Raw genomic sequence first — 26,971 nt, forward strand, 5'->3', positions numbered from 1 at the left:
AAGTCCCCGCTTCTCGGCGGCCAGGCTCGCGCTCACCCACGGCGGGAGAAGGAAGAAGTGAGAGGGCCTGGCGCCACCTCTACCCACTCAGGGATGCGCCCGCCTCTCGGAGTCCGGGAACTCCTCCCAGGACCACAGTATTTGAGCCACAGGCGCTGGACCTCGCACCGGCTCCCGCTATCCTTTCAGTGCTAAGTCCCTGTGTGAAGAGGACCACAGGTGCGGGGATGGCGCTGTGGCTGGTGCACATCGGGCAGAAGCTGTTGCTATGGGGCGTGTGGAGCGCCGTCTCCGTGGCCGGCGCCATCCTAATCCTGAACTTCCTGCAGTTTGTGGCGAGCTACGCACAGACATGGTTTAAGATGAGGTCGGTTCCGACCGCCGCAGGCAGCTACCCGGTGGTGGGACACTTTCTGCAGCTGAAGCTGGACGCGAGAGGTAAGGGACCGCGCCCAGGCTGGCCTCATCCTCCCGCCCCGAGGGCAGGTGGGTTCCCAGCCTGCGCGGCCCTGCCCAGCAAGGGAGTCGGAGGCGCGCAGCTGGAGCTCCCTGCCGGCTTTCTCATCAGCCTGGAACACCAGGGACTGAGAGGCAGGCTGCTAAGAGAGCCGCTCCCGCGAATGGATTCCCAGTTCTATCCAGTTTTCCCTTTGACACCTGACACAATTGTTAGTGCCCTTTATCTATACTGTAGAATGCGGTATTTCCTTTCTTTGCAGTTTAAAGCCTTAAGCGCAGAAACACTTCAAAACTAACTCTCTCTCTCTCTCTCTCTCTCATTCTCCCAGAAATCACGAGACTTGACTACAAACTTTCATTCCTTTTTGGCCTTGTGTTATGGCGAACAATTGATTCTAAGACCCACGGAGCCAATTGAGATGAATTATGAGCCTTTATTAGCCAGCCAGCGACTGACTCTCTACCACGCAGGGTTAGAGGCGATCAGCCTGGAGCTTCCAGAGGAGGCAGCTTATAAAGCCTCCAACTACATCCTCAAATAAGCAGATTACAAGAAGCAGCAGTTAGCTGTTAACGTTTTGTACAAAGATAACTGTATCTGGGGAACTCTCAGATCAAACAGGGCCTAGTAGACAGTTTTATCATCTGCACCTTGGAATGTTGTGCTTCTCCTGGGGCTGGCGCCTGGAGATATCACCTCCCTGTAACTGAGTTACTGCTCCCCCTGGGGGCTGGCGCCTGATGATACCACCTCCCTGAAACTGGAGAATTTCCACTTTTACACTTGGTATTTTAGCCAGTTTACATAATAATAGTAAATTGTGATGACAGGGCCCTCCCAGAAACCCATACAGCAAGCTTCAAAAGTCTTATGTATTCAAGAGTGAATTGTTTTTTATTGAAATTATCTTTTGAAGAGATAAATTTATATTATGTTTTGTTGATGGGGAAAAAAACACTTTAAGTTAGAAAGCTCTCAGAAGTTCCTGATATTAGCAGCCCCTGCAAAGGGAGGGTGAATTAGATTTTAGCACTTCATTTGCATGGACATGTTAGCTGAGATACCCAGAGAAGAAAATTCAGATTTGCCCAAAATGACATATTTTAAATGAGCCAAGATCAGAACCCAGTTCCTCCTCAGATTGTTAATAGTAGTTTTAGAGGCTGAACAAACTCCAAAGCTTGAATGATTATTTCTTTTCCATGTCTCTTTCTCCAAATAAAAATAATGCTGTCATTTCGACTTCACAGAAATATGATGAAGCATCATGGGAGAGCTACCAAACTACTGAAAATGTTTCTGGGAGAAGAAATCCCAGTAAACTTTTCACCAACCACCATCAATGTGACAAATGTTATAAGTGATGCAACAACACAGTTAGATGTATGACCACTACATTTGTAAAAATCATCTTGGCTAACACTAAAAACAGAGCTAATCTTCCCTTCAACCTTAAGGCTTTATAGTATTAAAAATAATTTTGTAGAAATATAGGGCCTCCCCAGCCTTTTCCACCTGACCCTCAACAAGAAACGATTTACTTAAGAAATCTCATCAGACTCTTTGGTGAATTTTTCTAAGAATTGAAATCTCTAGTGAATAAGACCTGTTTCAAAAACAAACTGAGTCGAATGGATTATCAAAAGTAATTCTCCTTGGAGTTACTTTCTAAATGAAGAGAATGACAATATACTATCTTTTACAAAGGGACTTTTTAATCCATCAGCAAGTACTGGCATCAGACAAACCTTAGCTCAGCTTTCCATCTTTGCAACCAAGTTGTAAAGAGGGTATTTAAAACTCTCTAAAGTTTTTTTTTTTTACCCGTTACTTGTAAAAGTAACTATACTACAAGTTCTTTTAAGGATTAAATTTACTGCATGTGTTATTAGATCACTATCTAGAATTTGGTAAGGGTAAGTTCTTTCATTGTCAATCATGCATTTATTGACACCCTGCTTTGTGCCAAGCACTGAGCTTAGCAAACCTGGGGATATCGGAACATTCTAAAATATATTTTCTGCTCTCAGTAACATTGTCTCTTATACGAGAGGGTGTGGCTTTCATTTTATGGCTACTGTCCAAATTCTGGCCTCAGTAATCTCACCTGGAGTACTGCAGTCGACGTCCAGCTAGCCTCCTGAACGCCAGCATCTTGCTTTCCCGGTTCTCATGTCAATGCCTGCGTTCCACAGCCGCTCTCTGCTACGGGATCTGAAACCTTTAAACCAAAGATTTCGACCTCTCTTTCTCCTCTGTCAGACCACACCAAGGCGGTCAGTATATTAGTATGACATGTGATATTTTTTTGACACGTGGTATTGTTGTGTCCAGAATAACCAGACCCAACTTGAGTGCTCTTAACCAGGAGACAGTTTATTAGCCAGCGGCTGTCCTTGCAAAGGAGCAGCACCGAAATGCCAAGATACAAGGTTTTTAAGCCCTAAATCCTATTCCTCATTCTGTCTTAAACACAAAGGTCCATCTTTCTCCTATTCACTGTCAACCCACTGGTCAGGTGTGCAAGCGGGAAGTACAGAAGCAGAAAGCTTGTGTTAGAATGTTATGTTCCTATGGGTGATTGCCTATGTTCCCATGGACAATAGCCAGTGTTCCCATGGGCGATGGCCAAACGGTAATTTTCAGCTTATATACAATTGATTATTTTTCATGCCACGCAAGCAAGCAGGGTTACACAGGCTAAAATTGGCAGTTAGCGTATGAGCTCATTGTTACAAGTTTCATGATTAACAGAATGTGGTTAGGGGTTCCAGAAACTAGGCCTAAGTTATAGACTTCTTTTGTCCAGTTTCAGGTTTTAATTATTCTTTAACCCTTTCATATTTCAGCGGGCCATTACAGTATTTTGATAATATTGATCTGACCTAACTTTTATTTCATAGCAGCTTAGCCAACCGTTTTGACTGGAAGACATTTTGAAATAGTGCGGTATAATGGTTAAGACTGTGCATTCTGGATCTGGGTGCCCTGGGTACAATGCCAGGTTCCACCATTTATTAGCTCTGTGATATTGGCCAAGTTACTTAACCGTGCACAATTTCCTCAATTGTTTAATGACTGTCATAATGTGCTTCTCATCTAACTCGTGAGGCATAAAAGCCATTAGGCATCTAAAACCCTCGACACTAATGTATGTATAATTACTTGCCACAGCAAATAAAATATGACATAATGAATGTTAGCTATTTTAGGATAATTATTATTAGGTTTTTATGTGCCAAAATGTGCAAACACCCTTTAAAAAACAATTACTATTTATTCAGTATCATATGCAAGAGGCATTCCTAAGCCTTGACTCCGCTCCCACTGCACTTTGAGCAGCTTGCCCAGAAGTCCAGGGGTGGGTGAAGATAAGGGATGAATGAGGAACAGGGATGAACGGAACATGTGCTCATTTATTGGCACTGAAAGAGAGTTGAAAGGTTAATTGTTTTTTATGCCATGTCAATTTGTCTGTGGTGCCAAATTCCATGTTAAAACATCCCTGTCAAAATTTCAAGAGTTATATCAATAGCCTCACAATGGGGTTGGTATTAGTTTTGTTGCTAGCAATTGAGCATTCCCCTTGACTGGAAGAAGACCTGGGTACCCTCCCAGCTAGCCTGCTCCTCTTCATCCTTCTCTATCTAGATTTTGCTGGCAATTTCTGCCTAATTTCCTAACATGTAGTCAATTCCCCAGCTAAGACTCCAGTCCTTCCTTGACTTTGTGTTGTTTGCTTTGGGCTTTCTTTAACCTTTGCCAGGCCTTTTCTCTGAGGTCTGGGCCCTATGCCCTAATCCTTTAGTCTCTGGCTACTATCCTGTGTTTCAACTCAGGTGCCACGCCCCTATATGGTATTCCCTGACTGAGAGTTTTGTCATTGTTTGACCTTTGATGCAAGGCTGCATTCCCCGGCCTGGGGCCTCACAGATATCAACACAGAAAATGTTGACTCCTAAGTTTTTCTCATTATTTCAATGTTTTAGTAGGGATTGATGGTCACCATTTCCCCACACGCAACACAAGTGCCAACCATAAAGCAGGGCCAAGGTCCCTAATCCTGACCGCATCAAATCCCAGCCCTTTTTTCACCCTTAGAAACTTCCTGTGGGCCCAGCGTACCCAAGTTATTCACAGATCTCACACACATTATTAGTGTTATTGTCCTAAAATATAACTCCAGTCATGCTAGTCCCCATCAGAAACTTTCAGTTATTTCCTAGAGTGCATAGATGGCACTCAAACTTCCATAGCCACCCAGCACTCCAATCTCATCTACCAATGTGATCATCCCCCATCCTATGCTTTGGCTGAAGCTACAGGGAAGTTTCATAACTCTGCCTCTGCTCTGCTATTTTTGCTGCTTGCTTTACATTCTCTTCTCTTATCCTAACTTCCCTGTTTTCTGCCTACAAAAAGCCAACTCATTCTTTTACTATTTATTCTCAAATGCCATCTCTTTCATGAAATTTCTCCAGTCCTCTCAATGAAAATCAATTACCCTTCAGAATTAAACTTCTTTTCTAACATCCCATTTCATTTCATCTGCTATTGTGCTCAGTTACAGAAGTAACCATTTCTCGTGATTATAAATTCCTTGAGAGTAGGGAGTGGGTCCTTTGGAGGTGCATATTCCTTGCTTGTGTAATGCATGTGTGAGCATATTGTATTTTCAGGGAGAATCAAGGTACTTCCATCATATTCATTCTCATTTCTGGGCATGTCATAGGAAACCGATTTGATAGACTACCAAATTTCCCTATCTAATCCCTATATTGTCCTCAATGCGCTCAGTAATTCTTTTTACCTCAAATATTCTTTCTTATATTCACTATCACAGTTCTTCCATATTTTTGTCACATTTCCAACCCAGATTCTACCACCTGAACTCTTAAGTTATAAGCCTCTTTCCTATATCAAAGAAAATATAGACAAGAGGCAATTATTATATATTTGTGTGTATGTGTTCTTCTCCTGCTAACAAAATATTTTTTTAATCTTCCTCCAACTTCTTATTCTCTAGGTACAGAAAAGGAAAATTCCTCTCTTCTTTTAAAGCTTTTTTTTATTTAAATAATTTTAGAACCATAGAAAAGTTATAAGATAGTACAGAGTTCACATATACCATATACCCGGCCTTCTCTAATGGTGATGTTTTACACAATTAGTATAATTATCAAAACTAGAAAATTAATATTTGTACAATGTTCCTAACAAAACTATGGCTTTTATTTAAATTTTGTAACTTTTTCCAGTAATGTCCTTTTCCTGTTTCAGGACTCAGTCCAGGATCTCACTTGACATTTGGTAGTGGTGTTCCCTTGCGTTATATTCTCCGATATTAGTCTTCTCTAATCTGTGATCATTTATCAGTCTTTTCATGCGCATCATGATCTTGACACTTTCGTTGAGTATTGGTCAGGTGCTCCGTAGAAGGTCTCTCGGTTTGGGTTTGTCTGTCGTTTTTTCATAATTGATTGAGGTTATGCATTTTTGGCAAGAACACCATAGAAATGATGTTGAAAGCTTTTCCTTTAAGATCAGGAATAAGACAAGGATGCCTACTCTCACCACTTTTAGTCAACGTGGTATGAGAAGTCCTAGCAGAGTATTTAGGCAAGAAAAAGAAATAAAAGCCATCCAAATCAGAAAGGAAGAAGTAAAACTCACCATCTGCAGATGACATGATTGTGTATGAAGAAAACCCCAAAGATGCCACCAAAAAACTGTTAGAACTAATAAACAAATTAGTAAAGTTGCAAGATATAAAATCAATGTACAAAAATCAGGTGCATTTCTTTATGCTAATGATGAACTATCAGGAAGAGGAATTCAGAAAACAGTCCTATTTACAACTGAATCAAAAAGAATAAAATACCTAGGAATAAATTTAACCAAGGCGGTAAAAGACCTGTACACTGAAAGCTATAGGACGTTGATGAAAGAAATTGAAGATACAAATAAATGGAAAGATAGAAAGAATTAACTTTGTTAAAATGTTCATATTACTAAAAGCAATTTTCAGATTTAATGCAATACCTATCAAAATTCCAATAGCATTTTTCACACACCCACAAAAATGAACAAATAATCCTAAAATTTTTATGGAACCACAGAAAAACCTGAACAGCCAAAACAATCTTAAGAAGAGCGAAGCTGGAGACATCATAATTCCTAATTTTAAACTATATTACAAAGCTGTAGTAAGGAAAACAATATGGTATTGGCATAAAAAACATACACATCGATCAGTGGAACAGAATTGAGAGCCCAGAAATAAACACTTGCAAATGTGGTCACCACAAGCATCTCCATTGTTTGGTATTTCACAGTTAATCAGGTCGTTTCATATGTCAGCTCACTCATAATTAAATTAAATTAAATTACCTTTATAATTTATTCATTAAATCATTTAAGATGTGAGAGGCCTGGAAGATACTAAATGAGTCGCCCAAAAGTAAAAAAGTAAAGAACCTAAAAGACACAATAAGAAATTTGTTTAAAATTAAATATTTTCTCCCAGAATTTTTTCAGCAGATAATTAACTACACTGAAGAATTCCGACACCAGCCAATAGTGAAATTCTGGTTTGGGCCAATGCCAATAGTGGCCCTGTATAACGCAGAAGCTGTGGAGGTGAGTCTGTGATAAATATGATCAATATTTCACTATAATTTGATGGTGTGAGAATCTCACAATAAACATAATGGATATGTCCTTGTATTTAATTGAATTCAGTACATTGAGCATTCCATTAAATATTTTAGTCTATGTAGGAACCATTTAATGCTTTCCAGATATAGTCTGAATTCTGGGGAGAGTGGCAGCCTCCAGATATCTATAAGCATTTGTTATCAGGTCCCAATATATTTATTCTTTTATGGAAAGTCTGCAGAAGGATACAGTTTTATAGAACCATAAATAGATGATTCCATCAGGTGAGCACATATTATCTGCCCCATACTATGTTAAGGTTCCCAAAATATAAGACTATAAAATATGAGTGTTTGCTTCAGGATGCTCAGAATCTCATTTATATCCATTATGCATTTATTATTTCAAGTTAATTTTCCTAAAACAAAATGCTAACCTGATATCGATAGGGCAGATGTTGTTAATCCATGTTATTGAAATTGCTTCTCAAAAAGATCTTATACTTTTTACTTATTTTTGTGACATTGGGGAAATTATCTTGTGGTTTGACGTGAAAGGGATTTGGGTCAGGGAGCAAAAAATGGGATAAACAGACCTCTTTTTAGAACAAAATAAATTTAAAACAGCATTTTCCAGGGAATTGTGCTGGGATCTGTTTCTCTTAGTTATTGTAGTGCAAATGTTAGAGTTTCTCTAGTACCATACTGCAGAATCTTGGTCCAGAGTAAATAGTGAGAGGGCCAAACATAGGATTTTAGCTACTGCCGACTTAGTATAAGTAAGCTTGGTATGTGTAGCTAGAGATCAGACCAAAGTAGAAAACTCAAGCCAGAAGCTTGGGAAGCATTTTATGCTTAGTCCTATGTGCTCATCCCTTCTACTTCACTTTGATTCCAGGTTAACCAATAACTCCCATGGCTTCCAATGTTACTTATATTCTGGAAACACTCACATGCGTCTAGTACAATCCTTTATTCTGAGCTTCATGTATGCTTTCAGACCATGGCAACTTGAATGCATCCATGTCAACATACATGAAAATGAACTTGTGATTTCCATCTTCGTAGACATGGTCATCCTTGGATTCACCTGCCCCATCTCCACATACCCCTCCCCCTAAATAAATGATTCCACTTGGTTCCAAGTTTATAGCAGGAGCCAGAGAATTTTGGACATTGTCCTTTCTCTCAACTCCATTTAGTCCCCAAGACTGAACAACAGTTATGTATTCCAAACTCTTAATGGAATTTCTTTGAGGCACAGGAATGAAAATGATTTACAGAGAAATACAGTTATGAAATGTTGCTTTGACAATTAGTTTTGTTCTAGCTAGGTATTCTTATAATTAAAATTGTTTTGACATCTACATATCTGTTATTTTTTCTCTTTTAAAGGTAATTTTATCGAGTTCAAAGCAAATTGACAAATCCTTTTTGTATAAGTTCCTGGAACCATGGCTTGGCTTAGGACTTCTTACAAGGTATGTCAATGTAAATTTGTAAAGCTGTCTTGTGGGTAACTTTTTATATCAGGAATTAATTAAAGGTAGTCTTCCTATAGCAAGACTGCTATCAGTTAGTAGGGAGAACCTAGAAGGAAAGGTTAGGTAAAAATGGGCCTTTGATAGGCAGGACCCCTGGATGTATAGTAATCTCCAGCCACAGTATTCAATAATGATGATCACCAGTGTTCCGAGAAGGATTAGAAGGTTCTGATGTATAGATGGAGTAAAGCAAAGGAGAGTGTGGAGCAGGGAAATCTTGAAAATTAAATGAAAAAAGCAGTCAGACTCAAAGAAGTATATGGAGCGCAGTAATCTCAGTCCTTGAGCTGGCATCCAGAAATAGAACTTCATTGACTGAGACAGAGAAAGGCAGGATCTTTGTGGGAACTTTGGAGAAGTAGAAGATAGTAGAGATCAAAGTAGACTCATGGAGCACATTGATCTTCTGAGGACTAAGGTATTTATAGAGAGGGGGAAAAGAAATTCTAATTTTTAGAAATTCAGAACTTAGAAATTTAGAAAAATTTAAAAGTTTTTCAATTTTTATGAATGCTCTTTTAAATATTGGTAATATAGAACAATATTGAAAATATTCACAGTCTGTAATTATATATGAATCTTTCTTTGTCATTCTGACCAAAGCATTTGAGAATCTGTAGATTAAGTTGTTGCAGGAGAATTTTGTTGTCTTGACTATACTTTGTTTTATATGTTGCTTTCCTTTTATTTGGAACCATGTATTATATTTCTAGTACTGGAAACAAATGGCGCTCTAGGAGAAAAATGTTAACACCCACTTTCCATTTTACAATTCTGGAGGACTTCTTAGATGTCATGAATGAACAAGCAAATATATTGGTTAAGAAGTTTGAAAAACATGTTAACCAAGAAGCATTTAACTGCCTTTTTTACACCGCCCTTTGTGCCTTAGATATAATCTGTGGTAAGTCTCATCAATTTGTTTATAAAACTATGGCGTAAAGATAAAATGGCCCAAATAGAAAACAACGTTCCATTGGAAAGCCAATGAAGTGATTAGAAAGGATATTGGACTCTTCTGGGTGGTCCTACTGCCAAGTTAGCCACCTAAGCAGCAGCAGCCACCATTAGTTAGGGCTCTGAGCAGAACAGTCACAGAGCCAACATGCCAGGAAGGTCACAGCAAAGAAGGGGCAAGAACAGGGAGTAGGAGAAGCAAAAGGTACAAGTGTGAAAAGGGGGAAAGAACAATTCTTAGATATACAAGAACTTATGTCTTTTTTCCAGTGTTTGCCACTGGAAAATAAACACAAGGTATGTGCATGAATTGAATGGTTGCTTCTCACCTGTATTTTACAGAAACAGCTATGGGCAAGAATGTCGGTGCACAAAATAATAATGATGCTGAATATGTCCGTGCAGTTTCTAGGTAAATGAAGTCCTTTTAATTATTTTTAAATTGTTATTGATTAGGGCTTTAAAAAATATATTGCTATTAATTTTTTGTCTGTGTCGTATCTTTTTCATTGTTTCAAAATAAAACGTTATACTAAAAATCAACCTAACATTTAAGCATGTATTCAACAGTGGAGGAATGGTTGTATAAATTATGGCACAGCCAGATTATGCAGTAATTTTAAATGATTATTTTATAATATATTCAAAGATTACATTGTGATGCTATGATAAAAGAAAAAAAATTTAGTATGATAACCACTAGGTATAAAAAATTATTCATAGAAAGAAAAAACTATAAGATACTATACCAGAATATTAGCTGTGATTATTATTGTTTTGTGTATGTGCTTCTCTTTTTTTGTCTTTTGTTATTTACTCTCCTTTTTCATATTTCCTGTACTGATTATGTATTATTTTTTACTAAAAATAATCATTTTTACTTTAAAGAATCGCTTAAAATTATTCAGCTATTAAGAGGCAGAGCCAGGATTTATTTGGATATATTCTATCTTTAAATCCACTGCTCATTTTGCTTTACCTTAACAAATATTTCTTTAGCATGTATACAATCTGCCACTCATTGCACAAGGTACTGACTAGTTTTATAGTGTCCCACAAAAGAGAATGACAGGAGAGACGAGCATTGAAACAAATAAATTTAAACTTATAAATTATAATAATTGCTTAGAAAGAAAAAATTAAGTTGATATTAGAGAAGAAAACAGGAATATGTCCCACAGATTGAGTGACTAGTAAAGGCCTCTCTGAAGAATTGGCCTCTAAGCCGGTCACAAAGGAAATGATGTAGAGGTCTTTCTGCTCTATCACTGAAAATGATGAGGGATGTACTTAGGACAGATGTGTGACAGATGGGTATTTAATGATGACTTTTGTGTCAAAGAAGACAACCGGTTGTTTTCTGTCACTCTAGAGGAGTGATCAAGGAAATCACATTAAAAAGGAGGGGACATTAAAAAGGAGGAGACTTCATCTCACCCTGTGGTATAAGAGCTATAGGCAGCTGGGGAGCTCTGGAGCTCTTCCTGGAGAAACAAGCAGAGATCAGATGACCATCTACTAAGGATGTTTTATAATGGATTTGTCGTTCTTCTAAGGAACCCATTCAATTTTTAAGCTTCATCGATTGTGTAATAACCCATGCCTTCATTGTTGAGCATAAAGCATGACACTCTTAGCAGCCTCTAAGACAAATCATCATCATTGCCAGATATTACTCTCACTGAGACCAGGCACCAAATAGATGTACAAGCAAAACACATTTTTGATGTATCAGCTGATGTATTTTTATTCTATTTATAGGATAAGCGTTACGATACATCAAAGAATGAAGATGCCTTGGCTCTGGTTTGACTTTTCATTTCTTTTGTTTAAAGTAGGATGGGAACACAGAAAAAGCCTACAGATTATACATAATTTTACTAACACTGTAAGTTCTTGATTGTTTTTTATTGTGGTAAAAGCTACATAACATAAAATTTATCATGATAGCCATTTTAAATGTACCATTCAGTGGCATTAAATGTATTAACAATGTTGTGTACGCATACTACCACCCACTTCTATAACTGTTATAAGTTCACGATTTCTATTTTTGTTAACATACCCAAGTGTAGGAACATTGGGCCTCAAAATAAAACTCGAATTGAATAATAATGGGAAAAGGTAGGTGGCATGATTACATTTAAATTAGGTTTCAAAGGCTATACTTTCAGGGATCATTTCTATAGTTCGTTACGAAATTAGGTATTCGCCAAGTATTAATTAAGCACTTGTTAAGGTGGCAAAGGCTGTACCAAGTGTTAGAAATATAGTAATGAATGTTCCCTACCCTAAAAGAGGTTAGTCTAGTAAGGGAGGTCGTCTATAAATAAATAGTTACAAAATGTCACATGAGCTATGATCTTTATAAACAAACAGGGTGCTATGTTAAAGAAAAAAAAAAAACAATAAAGTCAGGATCTATGTTATTAAAAGTCTTCTGGAAAATGTTTGAATTAGGCAGTAGTTTTCAAAGGCAAAGGGCATTTATAGCAGTATCTTAACTTGGAAAAGATAAAAATTAACTAGATATTACTATTTAATTTTCAATAGCAAGGAGATAGTGATGTTTTAAATGTAAGATGTTAGTCTTTGTGTTAAAGAATTGTTTATGAAAAAGCAAAATTTAATTGAAAATATACATCAAATTATAATTTAAATGTGCTGATAAAGTGCCTTATTTACTCTGCTGTAAATTTTGCTTTAAAATATATTGGAATTGCTTCCTTATGGTGAGGTACTGCCTGCCATCAGGTGGTCACTGAGTCAGTAGATGTCAGACGAAAGAGATGTTGGATTGAATTGCCTGCAGTGGGGTATAACGTAACCACCTGGCAATAGGAGAATGATGAACAGTTTGTATTCTATGAGTATAATTACACTTTTCCTCAAATGTCATGCATCAATACAAATATCAATAATTAATGAATTCCAAATTGAATGGACAATATTATTCATTTAATAATTATTGAATATTGCATATTGAGTGCCAGGCAATAAGGAAGGGTTCCACCAAGAATAAAAGAAGAAATGATGTTTTGACCTCAAAGAACTTTGGGATCTGTTCATTCAAACCACCTAGGAGCAGGTTTGATTAATTGCCTAATAGGTTGAAATGTATAACCAAATTAAGCTTATGGGCTTTAATTCTTTTATTCACTCAGCAAATATCTAATAAACATTCTTAAAATGACAAGCAGTGTTCTAAAGGTTGAAAATATATCAATGGACAAAGACAAATTTGTTGGTCTGTGGGTGATATATTCAATTTGGAGGAGAAAGACACTAACTAGCAAATACAATAATGTCAGGTGGTAAGAGAAATGGAAAAAAGTAAAGTAGACTTGAGAAGAGAGTGAGTGCTAGGAACTAGGGTGGGTAGCAGTGATCGGAGAAGATCTTTCTGATAGTGTGACAATGAGCAGAGGCCTGAATGAAAGGAGGGAGCCAGCTATGCTGGCATCTGAGGAAAGAGCATTTCTAGACAGAAGGAACAGCAAGCATACAGAATGATTCTCTTCTCCAATACAGCACGTAATCAGAGTGATCTAATTACTTAATGATTACATAATGAAAGATTACATAATGATTGCATTCTTTCCACCACCTAAACTTTTTCTCATCAGCTCATTCAAATCTCTAGGGCACTATTTAGTAGACTATTACTCCGTTATTATGTTAGAAAGACTGCAAAAATAGCCCTTGGTAATTATAAATTTGTCTGACATTAAATTTTTTGTTAAAAGTCTTATCAAATAATGCCGTAAAGATGTTAACAGGAAACTTCACTGTATTTTCACAAAAGCCTATGTTATTGTTGACTTAGAAAGAACAGGAAAGATTTTGAAAAAAATCAAAGAAGCTAGTATATTTTCTAGGAAAATGTATTATTAGGCAATCTGACCTTCCAAATATAAGCATGTGATTATTTAAATCATACAGGTCATCGCTGACCGAGCCAATGAAATAAAGAAAGAGGAAGAATTTAAAAGTGAAGACAGGGACACTGCCCTCTCTAAAAAGAAACGCAAGGCTTTTCTCGACTTGCTATTAAGTGTGACTGATGATCAAGGGAACAAGCTAAGTCATAAAGATATTCAAGAAGAAGTGGACACTTTCATGTTTGAGGTATTTTTGTATCATCGTGTTAATTTCAGGTATCATTGAACAAATTCCAGTTTTTAAAAAATCTTTAGTATTTTTTAAAAGTCTAATCATATTTTAAAGTAGCTTAATATAACTGAGGAATAATCATTATATTATAATTAGAAATTATAATTAAGTACTAGATCAACTTCCTTCTTCCCCAAAAGCTTTTGACTCCAGGTGGGTACAGTGGTAGACGCATATTTATCTCAAAGAAACCTAAGGCCCATCATCAGACTTTTCCAAGCAGAAGAGCAGCCAGAAATTGCTCGGAGTTCTCTCTATTGCTTCCTTTAAATCTCGGAAACAAGTCTGTTTCTTCACTCCTTCCTTTTTGAAGTTCTAGACGTGAGCGCTTAGCTATGGCTATGAGCTGCCCCAACTAAAGAAGATAATAAGAGCCCTGCAATAGAGAATTTAACCAGTTCATGATTCTAAAGGGAGTTTTGGTCTTCAATTAAAAAAAAAAAAAAGTGAGTTTTTTGCAAAGATAATTCTCACTGTATTGAATATCACAAAGAGCAAATCTTTCAACATGTAGATTGCCAAATAAAGAAATGGTTTTTAAAAGCACCATGGGTTGATATCCTGGAAGTGGGGGAAAGAGAAAGGCATCAGTAGTTTTTGATGGCCCACTGCATGCTAAACATTGCGTTTGCTAAACCTAGAGCCCTCTGAATGCAGTGCTGATGCAGGAGCATTTTCCCTGGGGTGTGTGTGGGAGGGTAAGGCTCTGTAGTAGCAAGCTGTGTGAAGGGCCTGCACACATGACTTCTGGCTCTGTGCTGACCACTGTATAAGATTGTCCAGTCAGTGCAGAGCTCTGTCACAATTTCCCCATGTGTAAAATAGACAGGTAGACTAGATCAGTGGGTTTAAATTTATTTTTAAGCAGAGCATTTTATTGAAAAGAAACTTTATACAGAAAATGGACATCTAATTAGCTAAAAAGTGGAGAGCTACTAAGTGTGTGGGCTCTGGGGCCAAATCCCAGCTCTAACCTGTGCTAGAGGTATGACCTCGGGCACCTGCTCTAGCCTTTCTGGGCTTCCATGTCCTCATCGTTATAGCGCGAGCCTCACAGAATAGTTATGAGGATTAGATTAATAATTTCTAAAGTGCACTAAGAATCGTGCGTAGCATATAGAAAGCATGCAGCAGATATTTGCTATTATTCAATTTTGAAGTGGAGAGACCTTCTTACATCTCCACCCTACATGCACACATGCACATATATACACACGCACACATACACATGCATGCGCTCTCATAAAAACACTTACACATATACATACACACATGTGCATGTGCACATGCACATCCATCTCCCGCTAGCAACCTCTCGCTTTCATAAAAACAACCAGACTAATGATCTCTTTCTTTCAGCTCTAGCTGTAATTCTATTTTTTTTCTTCTTCACATCAAATAGGAGGCCCACGTACAACATTGTGACCTCCTTCATAAGGTCGATACAGGCCATTGCTGCCATGCCCCGCATGCCCCAGGTTTTTGCGCCTGCCCAGTTCCACCAGGGGCTTCTGCCAACTCCGTGCTTTATGTTTTACTGTCTTCAGGCAGCAGACAAAATGAAACGGAAGTTCAGCAGCTTCTCTTACACATTTGGATCAGGCTTCCACTGATAAATTTAAGAAAAGCTATTTAGCAAGAGTACTTCCTTCTGCGACTTTAGTAAACAACTTAGTGAAATTGGCCAGTTCTTGTCTGGAGTTCAGAGTCATTTCTGTAAAGGAGCTGTGAATGTGAGAAAATGTAAGGACACACCAATATCAGAGACTTATAAACTATATATATTTTTTAAATTGCAGAACAATTCTCAACAGTTCAACTTCGGAGCTTTTTTATAAAACAAGTGCTTCGGAGATTCCTGCCCAGAGAATGAAATATTACAACGATCACTTGTGTCACATGGGAAAATAAAAAAGCAAAATCTTCCATAGAGGAGATCGTTTGTTGTTTCTTTCTTTTTCCCTAAAAGTCTTGATCATAACAGCTATAATAGTATTATTGGTTTTCCAAATATATTTTTTTCTAAAGAACTAACCATTTTTGCATGTGGAAATTTCCTGGTGAGATGAAGATAGGAAATAAGGGGCTAAAACACTGAATGGGCAGAGAATAAAGTTATCCAGGCTGTTAACATTAGCATTGGAGCTGGAGTCTCCTTACCCCAGATCCTCCACGTTTCTTGAAGGGAAGATGTGGAATCTGCTTTGTCATCAGACACTCCAAGGGGTCCATTCTTGCCTCTGCCTCCTGTTAGGCCGTCTGGCCTTGGGAAAGTCATTTAGCTTCTTTTCAGGTCTCAGTTTTTAATCTCTAAATGTGAATAGCGGTATCAAGTATTCCATGCAGATTTCGTGGAAAATAATTGAGTTAGTTTCTGCAAAGTGTTTAGTATTTTGCCTAAAACTCAACAAGGATTAATTGAGGCTATTTATCAACTTCTTGACATGGAGACTATTGCTCAGAACCACACATACACTCCCTGGCTTCCAGCAACGAAAGGTAAAGCCTACTTTAAAAATGAAATAAGAGAAAGTAGTACAGATCTGGCAGGTTGGCTCAGGAAAGTCAGGCTTTTCTTTCTCTTAAAGACAGTCTAGTGAATGTAGTTCTCTTAGAATGCCTCTTCTTAGCCCAACCCAGCCATTTCTCGCCAAATATGTAACTCAGTGTAGCATTGAAATGTCTCTCTAAGCAGAGGCCTCCACTTTGAAGGAATTGGTTTATTTGTTTATCACCAAGGTGAAATAGTGTACAAAATTAATTTGTTGCGTTCCAGGGTTACATTACAGCTGTCAGATCTAGAGACAGCTCAAAATAGATTTAGCATTCTTAATCTTAATAGAACTCTGAACTCTGGTTTTTAAACTATTTTTTTCTCACCTTTGTAGGGCCATGATACAACTGCAGCTGCAATAAACTGGTCCTTATATCTATTGGGTTCTTACCCAGAAGTCCAGAAAAAATTGGACGATGAACTGGATGAAGTGTTTGGTATGTTTTGTTCTTCCACTGATCACACTGTGGGTCCCAAGTCCAGTGAAGCGAATATAATTTTTGCTCATTAAGGATGTGCAATAGGACCTGTTCTAAGGACACTGTAATAAGCAAGAAGGCTTCCATATGGGATCTTCTCTGGAACCAGTCTCTTTTGCAAGGCCTCATCTGTTCATTTACAGGCATTTGCTAATTGCTTGGCATGTGACAGCACTGGGCTAGATGCCGGGGATGCACAGATAAATGTTGCGTCTTCAAGGATCTCACTGCTTAATAGATGAAAGCAAGTCCTGGTTGTGTGCTTGAATGATGTGAAGAAGGTGTTTTGAGAGCAGCGAGGAGCAGGTGAAGCTAGTTGAGGGGTCGAGGAAACTGGTTTCATATAGGATCACTTCTGGCTACAAACTAGAGAAAAGACAGGTCAAGCTGATAGGACAGAAATTTCTACTATGCAACTAGCAATCTGTAGGTAAGAAGACCCAGGCTGATACCAATAGGGTTGTTATCAGAGTCTCCAGTTTGCTCTTTTTCTTTCACATTTACCATCATGGCTTTTGTTCTCTTGATTATTGTTCCAGGTCTCATGTTTATCTTTAAGGCAAGAAGAAAGGGGAGGAGGGATTAGAGGACATATTAGTTTCCTGTGGCTGCTGTAACAAATTTTACAAACTGGGTGGCTTTAAACAACAGAAATTTATTCTCTCACAGTTCTGGTCACCAGAAATTCAAAATTAGTATCTCTGAGCTGAGCTTAATGTGTTGGCAGGGCTGTACCCCTTCTGGAGGCCTTAGGGGAGAATCCATCCCTTGTCACCTCTGGTCGCTGCTAGCATTCTTTGGCTTATTGCCACATCCTCAAATCTCTGTCTCTACCTTCACATCATCTTCTGTGTGTGTGTGTGTGTGTGTGTGTGTGTGTGTGTGTCTGTGTTCCTGTGTGTCTGTGTATAAAATCTCTCTCTGACTCTCTTTTGTAAAGATATTTGTGATATTTGTGATGGCATTCAGGGTCAACCTGGATAATCCAGGATAATACCCCCATTTTAAGATCCTTAATTTAATAAAATCTTGAAAGATATCTTTTCCCAAATAAGGTAACAGTTATAGAGATTAAGACCTGATATATTTGTGAACCTACCACAAAGGGTCTATGCATTGTGCCATTGATTTTATCTTTTGTTTAATCACATGTCATCTGGCTTCCCACAGCTGGAAGGAGAAAAGAAACAGGTTGGGTTGGTCAACCAACATAGTGGTGTCATGCATTTTCACCCAGAAAAGAAGTGAAGAAGGAAAAATAAAGAAAAAAGGAGAAGGAAGGTGTTCCAGAAAGAAAGGAACCGGTTGAGTGATGGCAGAGTGGACAGGTTGGGAGGACGGTTGTTTATAGTGAGGGACAGGTAGAATTCGGAACATTTTGTAGACATATGGGGAGACGAAGTTGAAAAAGTAATTTCATGTTCAGATTGTGTGAGGACTGGAATTTCATATAAAGACAGAACACTGTGTTGTAAAATGAAGACAATCTAAACTTCTCGACTCCGTTTCTCTCATTTTATTTTTTCCCTATCAGTTTTAATTTCTCTCAGATTGCCTCTGGTGGGAGAATTTGGTATTCTAAAAACTCAGCTCTTTTGAAATACGTTCACATGTTTGTATCCTCTTAAATTTCTAGCTCATTGCTGGTCTAACAAATGCTTTTTCATCTCACATAATTAGTAACACCATTATTATTAGAATCTTTATTCTGCTCTTCTCATGTATTTGCTAATTACGCATCACTTTTCTTCCACTCCTAGTATTAGTTCTAAAATTTTTCAAGCAACCGATTTTTAGATGTTGAGATGCAAATGTTAATTCCTCTTGTGATTTTTTTTTTTTTACTGAAGTAAACTTCACATAACATAAAATTAACCTTTGTGTGTATGTATGTGTGTGTGTACGCATTTAGTTTTATCATAACAAAACAACTTGTACACTTTCAATGTTTAAAATGAACATCATCTTTTCTTTCCAGTGAGACAAAAAGAAAATTTAAGAATAAATGGGAACAAAATTATAATGTCAATTCTAAATAAGATTCTACAGATTCACCATTCTCCTCATGTATGGCAGATCTCGAGTCATCATTAAGAGAGAATTTTATTTTAAAAGTGTCATCTTAAACTACAGGGATGTCCATTAACATCACAATTAAACATACCAAAGGAGGATAATTGTCAAAATGCCCACTTACCCCTTCCAGACATGTCAAACTCACCCTTTGCTGCCTCTATAAAACCATTTTTTTAATTAAAAAATTTTTTTTATGCAAGAAAAAATAGACAAATACATGTTGGTAAATGCTAACTGTACATATTCACATAGACACACACTGTAATCTCTGAGCCCAATATACAGAGAAAGAAGAGAAAAAGCTAGAATTCTATGTACTACCACACAGGGGCTGAGTACCCCTTAGCCTCCTGCAGAGCTAACAGAACAGAAAGTTTTTCTTTTTTTCCCCACAGAGCATCATGGTATTGATTCCATAAAGTTTTTGTTGAGACAGGAAGGAATAAAAATGAATGTGGAACATAAAGGGGTAGAGGTTCTTTCCCCGCTGTATTTTGTTCAAGGTATTTCGTCTTCAAATAAGTTGAGGACTAGGGTGCAAAGGAGAGAAAAGAGACTTCAAGAGCAAAGTGACTCAGCCTAAGAGGTGGAACAGGGGTGAAGGGAGGCTCCCAGGAATGGAAAAAAATTTAAAGGATAAGGTTGGAATACATCAGTGTTCCTTATTTATTTCCTCCATCCTCCTCTCCTTCCTCTCCCTCATCATCTCCTTCATCCCCTTTATCTTATTCCCTTCTTCATCAATATCTTTCAGTCCTCCTGCTCCTTTTTCTCCTTCTCTTTCCTCCTCCTCCTCATCTTTTCCTTCTAATTCCCCTTATTCATCATTCATGTCCAGAACCAAGTAGTACTGTATTGGATTTTGCCAAATGTCATCTTTGATGACATCTCCCAGCTCATCTGCATTGCTTCAGAATGGCCAAAAACCAGGGAGAGAATCTCTCTCGTTCCTCATGCCAACTCTTCTGGCTGGCTTATTTCTCCATTTGAGTTGAATATTTTATCAAATTCTTTCCAGATTTCCTCACTGATTTCAGTGGATTTTGAGGATGGGTCCCCACTCTCGCTTAGATGATGAAATTCTTTGGAGATAACTTTATTTTCAAAGGAAAGGTCTTCATCAAAATGAAAATCTATTCTGTGGCCTAATTTAGTATCTTTGAATTCTGTCACTTCAACTCTGGTGCCTTTTCATCCCCCTCTCCAAGCAGTGTGGGCTTAGGGATGGATGACAAATCTCGTTACCCCACAATTTTGGATTTTGGCGGTCAATTACAACCTCTTCTGAAAAAATGGTTGGTGGTCCTAAGAAAATAATAGTAAATAACTCTTACTGCACTCTTTGTATCTAATGGATCATTAGTGGATTTCAAAGCTGACCACTCACAGTGTCAAGTGAGGGAGATTCTCAGCAGGAAAGTGTGCAGAATGAATCCTTATGAATAACATCTTTAGGTACGTCTAAAAAATAAAATCACTATTGGCAGAAATTTTAAAAAATGGTTAATGGAATTTGATATATTTCTGTTCTGCCTTCAAAATCTCTTCACTGGTTTGTTCATTAAATCAGTCTATTTCAATTTGTATCAATATGTTCAATGGTTTCTTGCTGTACTTTTTCTCCCTTTGGAAAATTCAAAGAGATGGATGTCTCCTCCAGCCCGGAGGCAAGAGGCAGTCTTGGTTTCTTTTTTCAGGTGGTGACAAAGGGCATTTGGGGGCCACACATATGGAGAAAGTCTAAGAATCTGACCCAAGAGAGGATGCACTTCTGGAAGAAGCTCTGAGAACTCAAAATTAATCATTGTGAAGTGTACAATTTAGCGCAATGTTGTGCAACTGTCACCTCCATCTAATTCTAAAACATTTTGGTTCCCCAAAAAGAAACTCTGTACCATTCACCAGCTGCTACCCATTCCCTCTCCCCCAAGCCCCTGGCAACACCTAATTTACTACTCTACTTTCTATAAACTGAATTGTAACCTGTTGTGTCTGGTGTCCTTTACTTAACATATTGTCTCGTTTTATTTCAATTATCTATAATATTAGAAATTCCCCTTTAGCTGTAGGTATTTAACATTCAGTGTATTGATTAATGTATTCTTTTTTTTATGTCCTATCCCCCAAGCCCAAATAGTGCTTTCATTTATTTTATTTATTTCATGTATTTACTTTAATCAGGGAAGTCTGATCGTCCGGCTACTTCAGAAGACTTGAAGAAACTTAAATATCTGGACTGTGTTATTAAGGAGACCCTTCGTCTTTTTCCTTCTGTCCCTATAATTGTCCGTAATCTTAATGAAGATTGTGAAATTGGTAAGAATTCTATAATTAAAGTGGGAGGGAGCATGGATTTTTAAATGTCTGTCTAGCTCCATTTTCATGGCATACTGACTACTTCTTGACAGCGGGATTCAACATTGCGAAAGGCTCTCAAATGTTCATCATTACCTATGCACTGCATAGAGACCCAAGATACTTTCCAAATCCCGAGGAATTCCAGCCGGAGCGATTCTTTCCCGAGAATATGAAAGGACGCCATCCATACGCATATGTGCCCTTCTCGGCTGGACCCAGAAATTGTATAGGTTTGTATCCATCAGGTCATCGGTTTAACCTTTCAGGCCCACAATAATTTCTTTGAGATGTAGTGTACCATATACAAGCCTTTTAAAAAACTAGTTGTTTTATTTTTTTCTCCACTTTACTATACATTATTGATTTAAAATATGACTATCATTAAGTATATTAGTTTCCTGGGACTGTCGTAACAAAGTACCACAAACTGGGTGGCTTAGACAACAGAAAGTTATTTTCTCACAATTCTAGAGGCTAGGAGTCTAAGATCAAGGTGTCAGCAGGGCTAGTTTCTTCTGAGGCTTCTCTTCTTGGCTTACAGATGGCTGTCTTCTCCCTGTGTCTCCACATAGTTTTTCCTCTGTGTGTATCTTTCTTGACCTCTTCTTTTCAGAAGGACATCAGTCAGATTGGATTAGAGTCCATATACATGACTTCATTTTAATTTAATCACCTCTTAAAAGGCTCTATCTTCAAATGCAGTCACATTCTGAGGTACCAAGGGTTAGGACTTCAGCATATGAATATTGGGTAACACAATTCAACCCATAACAGAAAGTATAATAAGTTTTATGGTAGAGTTTAAAAATGTTGTAGATTTTGGATCAAAGTAGAATATACTTTAATGGTAGAAAACTTATTTATAACAGTTATAGTTAACCTAATTTCTGTGTTTATTGCTTTTAAGAATTTTTTTTTTTTCAAAACCTAAACAAAGAGCCAGAAGAAGTACTTAAACAAAATCAGTGCACATCACTTTGCATTATAAACACTTTTGGCTTTAGTATCTCTATCATTTTATCACTTATGTAAATGCAGGCATTGGTAAAATGAGACCAGATTTAAACAGATAAAAGTGAAGTAAATTTGGTAACTCTATGGTAAATTATATTTGTCAATGTTGATCAAGAAAGGAAGGGTTTTGATGGTGAGACGCCCAGTTGAAAGAACACACGAAGGGCCAACATGAGATGAAATGGCAGGCACCAACTTTATGACTGGAATGCTTCTGCGCTAGGGAACTGCATGGGCTCCATATATGTCAGAGCACAACAGTGGCATTCTGCCACACATGCGTAATACAACAAGCTGAATCATGCTTACACGAGCTGGGCGTAGGCGCCCTACTACATCAATGTAACATTCTAAATCCGGAGTCTTATTCCTAGCTGTGAGCCTGGATCACAGCCAGAGCTGGGACCCACAACATTAAAGGCCCAGGAAAAAAGTATTCTAGAGTACTGACTCTCATGCTTCAATGAGCCCGAGGGCGGGAGCAGGGGGTGGGGGGCTGCAAAAATACAGATTCCTGGCCCACCTCAGCTATTCAGATGGGAGTGGGGAAGGACACTCAAGAATCTTCATTTTTAACAAGCATCCCCAGTGATTCTGTTCCTCCCAGGGCCTACTGTGAAATGTTATATTGCTCTCTTCCTTTAACAGAACGTGATCTTCCTCACAGTTGAGACAGACCTATAATTAAAGTGATGTTATTTACATTAATTTAAAGGTCAAAAGTTTGCCATCATGGAAGAAAAGACCATTCTTTCCTGCATCCTGAGGCATTTTTGGGTAGAGTGCACACAGAAAAGAGAAGAACTTGGTCTGGTTGAAGAGCTGATTCTTCGTCCAGCTAATGGCATCTGGATCAAGCTGAAGAGAAGAAATGCTGATGAACCCTAACTATATTATAGGGCTGTGCCTTTATCATGAATAAGATCTTCCTGTAAATTTGCAGTTACAATTTATAGATTACGAGTTCAATACTCTTCATTCCTGGACCCAATTTTTTCTTGACCCCACTTACCTTGCGGTCAAATTTACCAAAGAGAGAGTTTTTATATTTTCATTACCATCATAGTTCTTATCCCTGGTCTTGATCCCGTAGTAGAATTAACTGATATCAGTACCCAAATAAGCATATAACATGTCTCTCAAGAGAGGGATCCATAAGCCAATTCAATTCAATTGACAAATGCAAAGAATATAATTTAATTGAAATATGCATGTATACATATACATTTAATTTGAAAAGCATACATACCTAAATACTTAGACTTAATGAACTTAAGTTTTTAAAATTATATCATTGATATCAGTTATGAGAATTATTATGATACTACTTTTCAGATTTTATCAACTAGTATAGATCATTTATAATTTGACTCATAGGTTCTGTTCCTATTTCTTTTTTGACTATGCACTTACAGCCTTCATTTCATTCTATATAGCATCACAATAATCCTTATATATCATATATTACTGGGAAAAATTCCTGTTAATAATCTCCAATCCTTCACAGTGCCTCCTAAGGTTGATTAATGGTTTTGGAGGTAGAATGACCTTAATGCTTATCTAGTTATATTTCTTTTGATTAGAAGTAAGAGAATAAGATCAATGAGAAGGTAAATTTCTCTCCAAAGTCATGCCACTAGTAATAAGGCTGGAAAGAGATAGAGGTATATATTCTAAATCTACTTTCGATATGATACACTTCTACTACAATATGAAACTCAGGCCTATAAGTAAGTGTGTCATTAGAACACAGACCTTCTGCCTCTGATTTTGGCATATTCTTCTAGGTTCTTCCATCATGAAAGAAAATAGAAGCCGTTCATTTATATTTAGTAACCCAATAATATTTCTCTTCATTGAGGTTAAACTTCCAGGAAATTTAATCCTCCAAAACATACCTATCAAGCTGATAACTGATACACATTCTCTGAATTTTAATTCCATTGACATTATCTCTGTTCCTCACTCAGTGACTTTAAAACAATTCTTTTAATGAGTATTTTTAATAAGATTATTTCTTTGGTTTTCTCAAAGCGATAGTAGATAAATTAAGAGGATAGAATATATATTCAATGGATATCAAAAAAAGAGGTTACAAAACCAAAGCCATTTAAAAAGCACCACTTTGCTATCCCAAAGAGCCCAAGTATAGACAACTCAGCAGCTGAGATGATGAGAAAAAGTCAAGGATGTTTGCGATGGAGTTGAAAAAGAGTCTCATCATATGGTTAATTTTGTTACCTAAAAAGTAGATATATGTAGAAAATCTCTTTTCCAGAATGCTTTGAGTAATTAAAATTTTATTCATGGAAATTGGCATTATGCCTCTATTTTATGCACTTACATTTAAACCTTGCAACTCCCCTCCCTTTTAGTGACCCTACATTAGATGTGAAATTAAATTTAAAGTAAAACATTGCTTAATGTTAACCTTTTGGCCTACAACGTTCATTTAGTCTCAGAATAATTTGTTATTCACATTTTATATGGAAATTCACTTAAATAGTGTCAGAGTTGGAATGGGGAAATTATGTCACAATCTGTAGTATCAAAATGAAGATGCTGATTTTTTTTAATAATAGGATGATCAAATGTCTATTTGTTTCCCTATATTCTGTTGTGCTCCTGCCTGAAAGAGGTGTCTTAAGAAAAATACATTTTAAACATTTTATTCTAAGAATTGATGTCAGTTTGAAGTATAGATAACTTTAAAAGATAAATTAGGGGGTGACTGACTCATGAAGAGTAATAAAAGAAATAGCACATTTGAGTCAATGTCATCAGTGTCACTCAGACTTTCTAAAAATATGATCCTTGTGCTGTTCTCATAGACCGATTTCGAGTCTCCCTAACTCTGAAAAGTGAACTAGAGGAGAAATAGAAATACCAAAACATTTTGCTCAATTGATAGCACAAAGTGAAATCTCTTAGGGCTACCTGGGAATCAGCAAAACCCATAACCATCCATTGGGTCCCAGGGATGCCCAGGGAAACCTCTCTGGTGATAATGGACTATTGAATTGATGCTCCAGTCATTGTCATAGACAACAGGGGAATGTCAGTTTCTGGAGCAATTGACCTATCTCATAATTAAAGAAATTTTGGTCACAAAAAGATCAGTTTTTACCTTGGAATGCATCTAGAAGATCTAAATGTATTTCTTTCCAGCACCTAATGAAATGCTGGTGTGTGTGTGTGTGTGTGTGTGTGTGTGTGTGTGTGTGTGTTCATGTGTCTGTGTCTGGGCGTGGTTCGTGTGTCTGTGTGTGTTTGCATGCTGTTAATCGGCTCCGCCTCCTGGCACCCCTATGAATGAGTGATGTCCACAATGCCTTGTTCTCAACAGCTCTGTTAGGCTCCTGTAGACTGATGCCTGTGGCTGCCTTTATGAAGGCAGTCCATCTCATATTTGGTCTTCCTTTTTTCCTGCTGCATTTTATTTTACCCAACATTATTGACTTTTTCAAAGAACCCCAAATACTCATGATATGCCTGAAGAAGGACAGCTTCAGTTTTGTCATTTTTGTTTCCAGTGATGTTTCAGGTTTAATTTGTTCCAGGACCCAGTTGTTCATCATTCTGGTGGTCCAGGGTATCTGTAGAGCCCTCCTCCAACATCACATTTCAAATGAATCCATTTTTTTCCCCGTCAGCCTTCCTCACTGTCCAACTTTTGAATGCATACATAGCAATTGGGATAGGAGGGTATAGGTAATCTCAGCTTTGGTCTCTAATGATGCATCTTTGCTGTTGATCTTTCCTAATTCTTCCATTGCTTCTTTTCCAAGTCTCAGTTTTCTCTTGATTTCTTGGTTCCAGTCTCCATTCGAAATAAATATTTTTCCAGTCTGCCTAGAAAACTTCTTTTTCTAGGAACAATACTCTCTTTATTTTTGGAAATGCCCTGTGATAAATCCACCCCCCTTTCCTTCTGTTCTTATCCTTTTTTATCCTCAACATATAAACACTGTAAATACGTGGTTCTAGTTGATGCTGCTGCCATGTTCTTAAGCTCTCTCGATTTCAATCAATTGCAGTGTCTAATCAGAATTCTCCCCTTGGATTTTCCCAGCTAGAATTGAAGAAGAGATGGTTAATCTCCTTTGTTAGAAACTTCAAGTTTAGCTGAATGGTAAAGAAAATGTAGGAGCAAGAGAGGTTACTGCGCACTCCTGGAAAGGAGACACAACTCTTTTTTACTATATTGTAGTTTTGGGCTCCTTTCTTGCTCAAATTATTTCCAAGTTTTAAGTTGTATGTTATGGAAATAGAGTAACTTAAGACTTTTAATCCACTCAGGTATAATTATTTTTTCATATGCCCACAGCATCATGAGAATGTGGTTGTGCTTCAGGCTTTTCAGCCTTCTATGCCTACATTAATTAATTGCTACTACCATCAGCAATATTGTAACTCATGTTGATTTCTTAGGACAAGAAACAATGCTGTTTTTGAAAGCCAAGGACTGCAGTGTCTTGTAATGATACAACTGGAGGGAACCACAGGAGGACATCTTTTTCCCTCAAAGGACATTCAGAGAATTAGAGTCAGTCTATTAGTCTAATAATCACCTTCAGTGGCATCTAAGAACTGCCAGCTCATCTTCTCTTACAAGGGTGACAGTGAGTCTCCGTGTGAATTAGATGGTGCATAGCTGTGGATGGAAGGACCATAGTGTCCTCAATCTGTTTTACTTTTTC

At 37.6% G+C, this 26,971-nt stretch overlaps 1 protein-coding gene and 1 pseudogene across 1 annotated transcript; one reads left to right on the plus strand and one right to left on the minus strand.

Annotated features, from left to right (window-relative positions):
- CYP4V2 (cytochrome P450 family 4 subfamily V member 2) lies at positions 1 to 25,379 on the plus strand. The gene is made up of 11 exons (XM_039882697.1): positions 1 to 438; positions 6,987 to 7,099; positions 8,512 to 8,597; positions 9,374 to 9,564; positions 9,960 to 10,029; positions 11,379 to 11,505; positions 13,560 to 13,745; positions 16,679 to 16,781; positions 21,081 to 21,215; positions 21,308 to 21,487; positions 22,987 to 25,379. The coding sequence occupies exons 1-11, from the start codon at positions 228 to 230 to the stop codon at positions 23,157 to 23,159; spliced, it is 1,575 nt and encodes a 524-aa protein (XP_039738631.1). The 5' UTR covers positions 1 to 227; the 3' UTR covers positions 23,160 to 25,379.
- Positions 19,402 to 20,090, minus strand: LOC120618465 (protein SET-like; annotated as a pseudogene).
- Positions 25,380 to 26,971: the final 1,592 nt, after the last annotated feature.

Source organism: Pteropus medius, unplaced genomic scaffold (assembly GCF_902729225.1).
Source record: "Pteropus medius unplaced genomic scaffold, Ma_sr-lr_union100, whole genome shotgun sequence".
Classification (NCBI taxonomy): Eukaryota; Metazoa; Chordata; class Mammalia; order Chiroptera; family Pteropodidae; genus Pteropus; species Pteropus medius.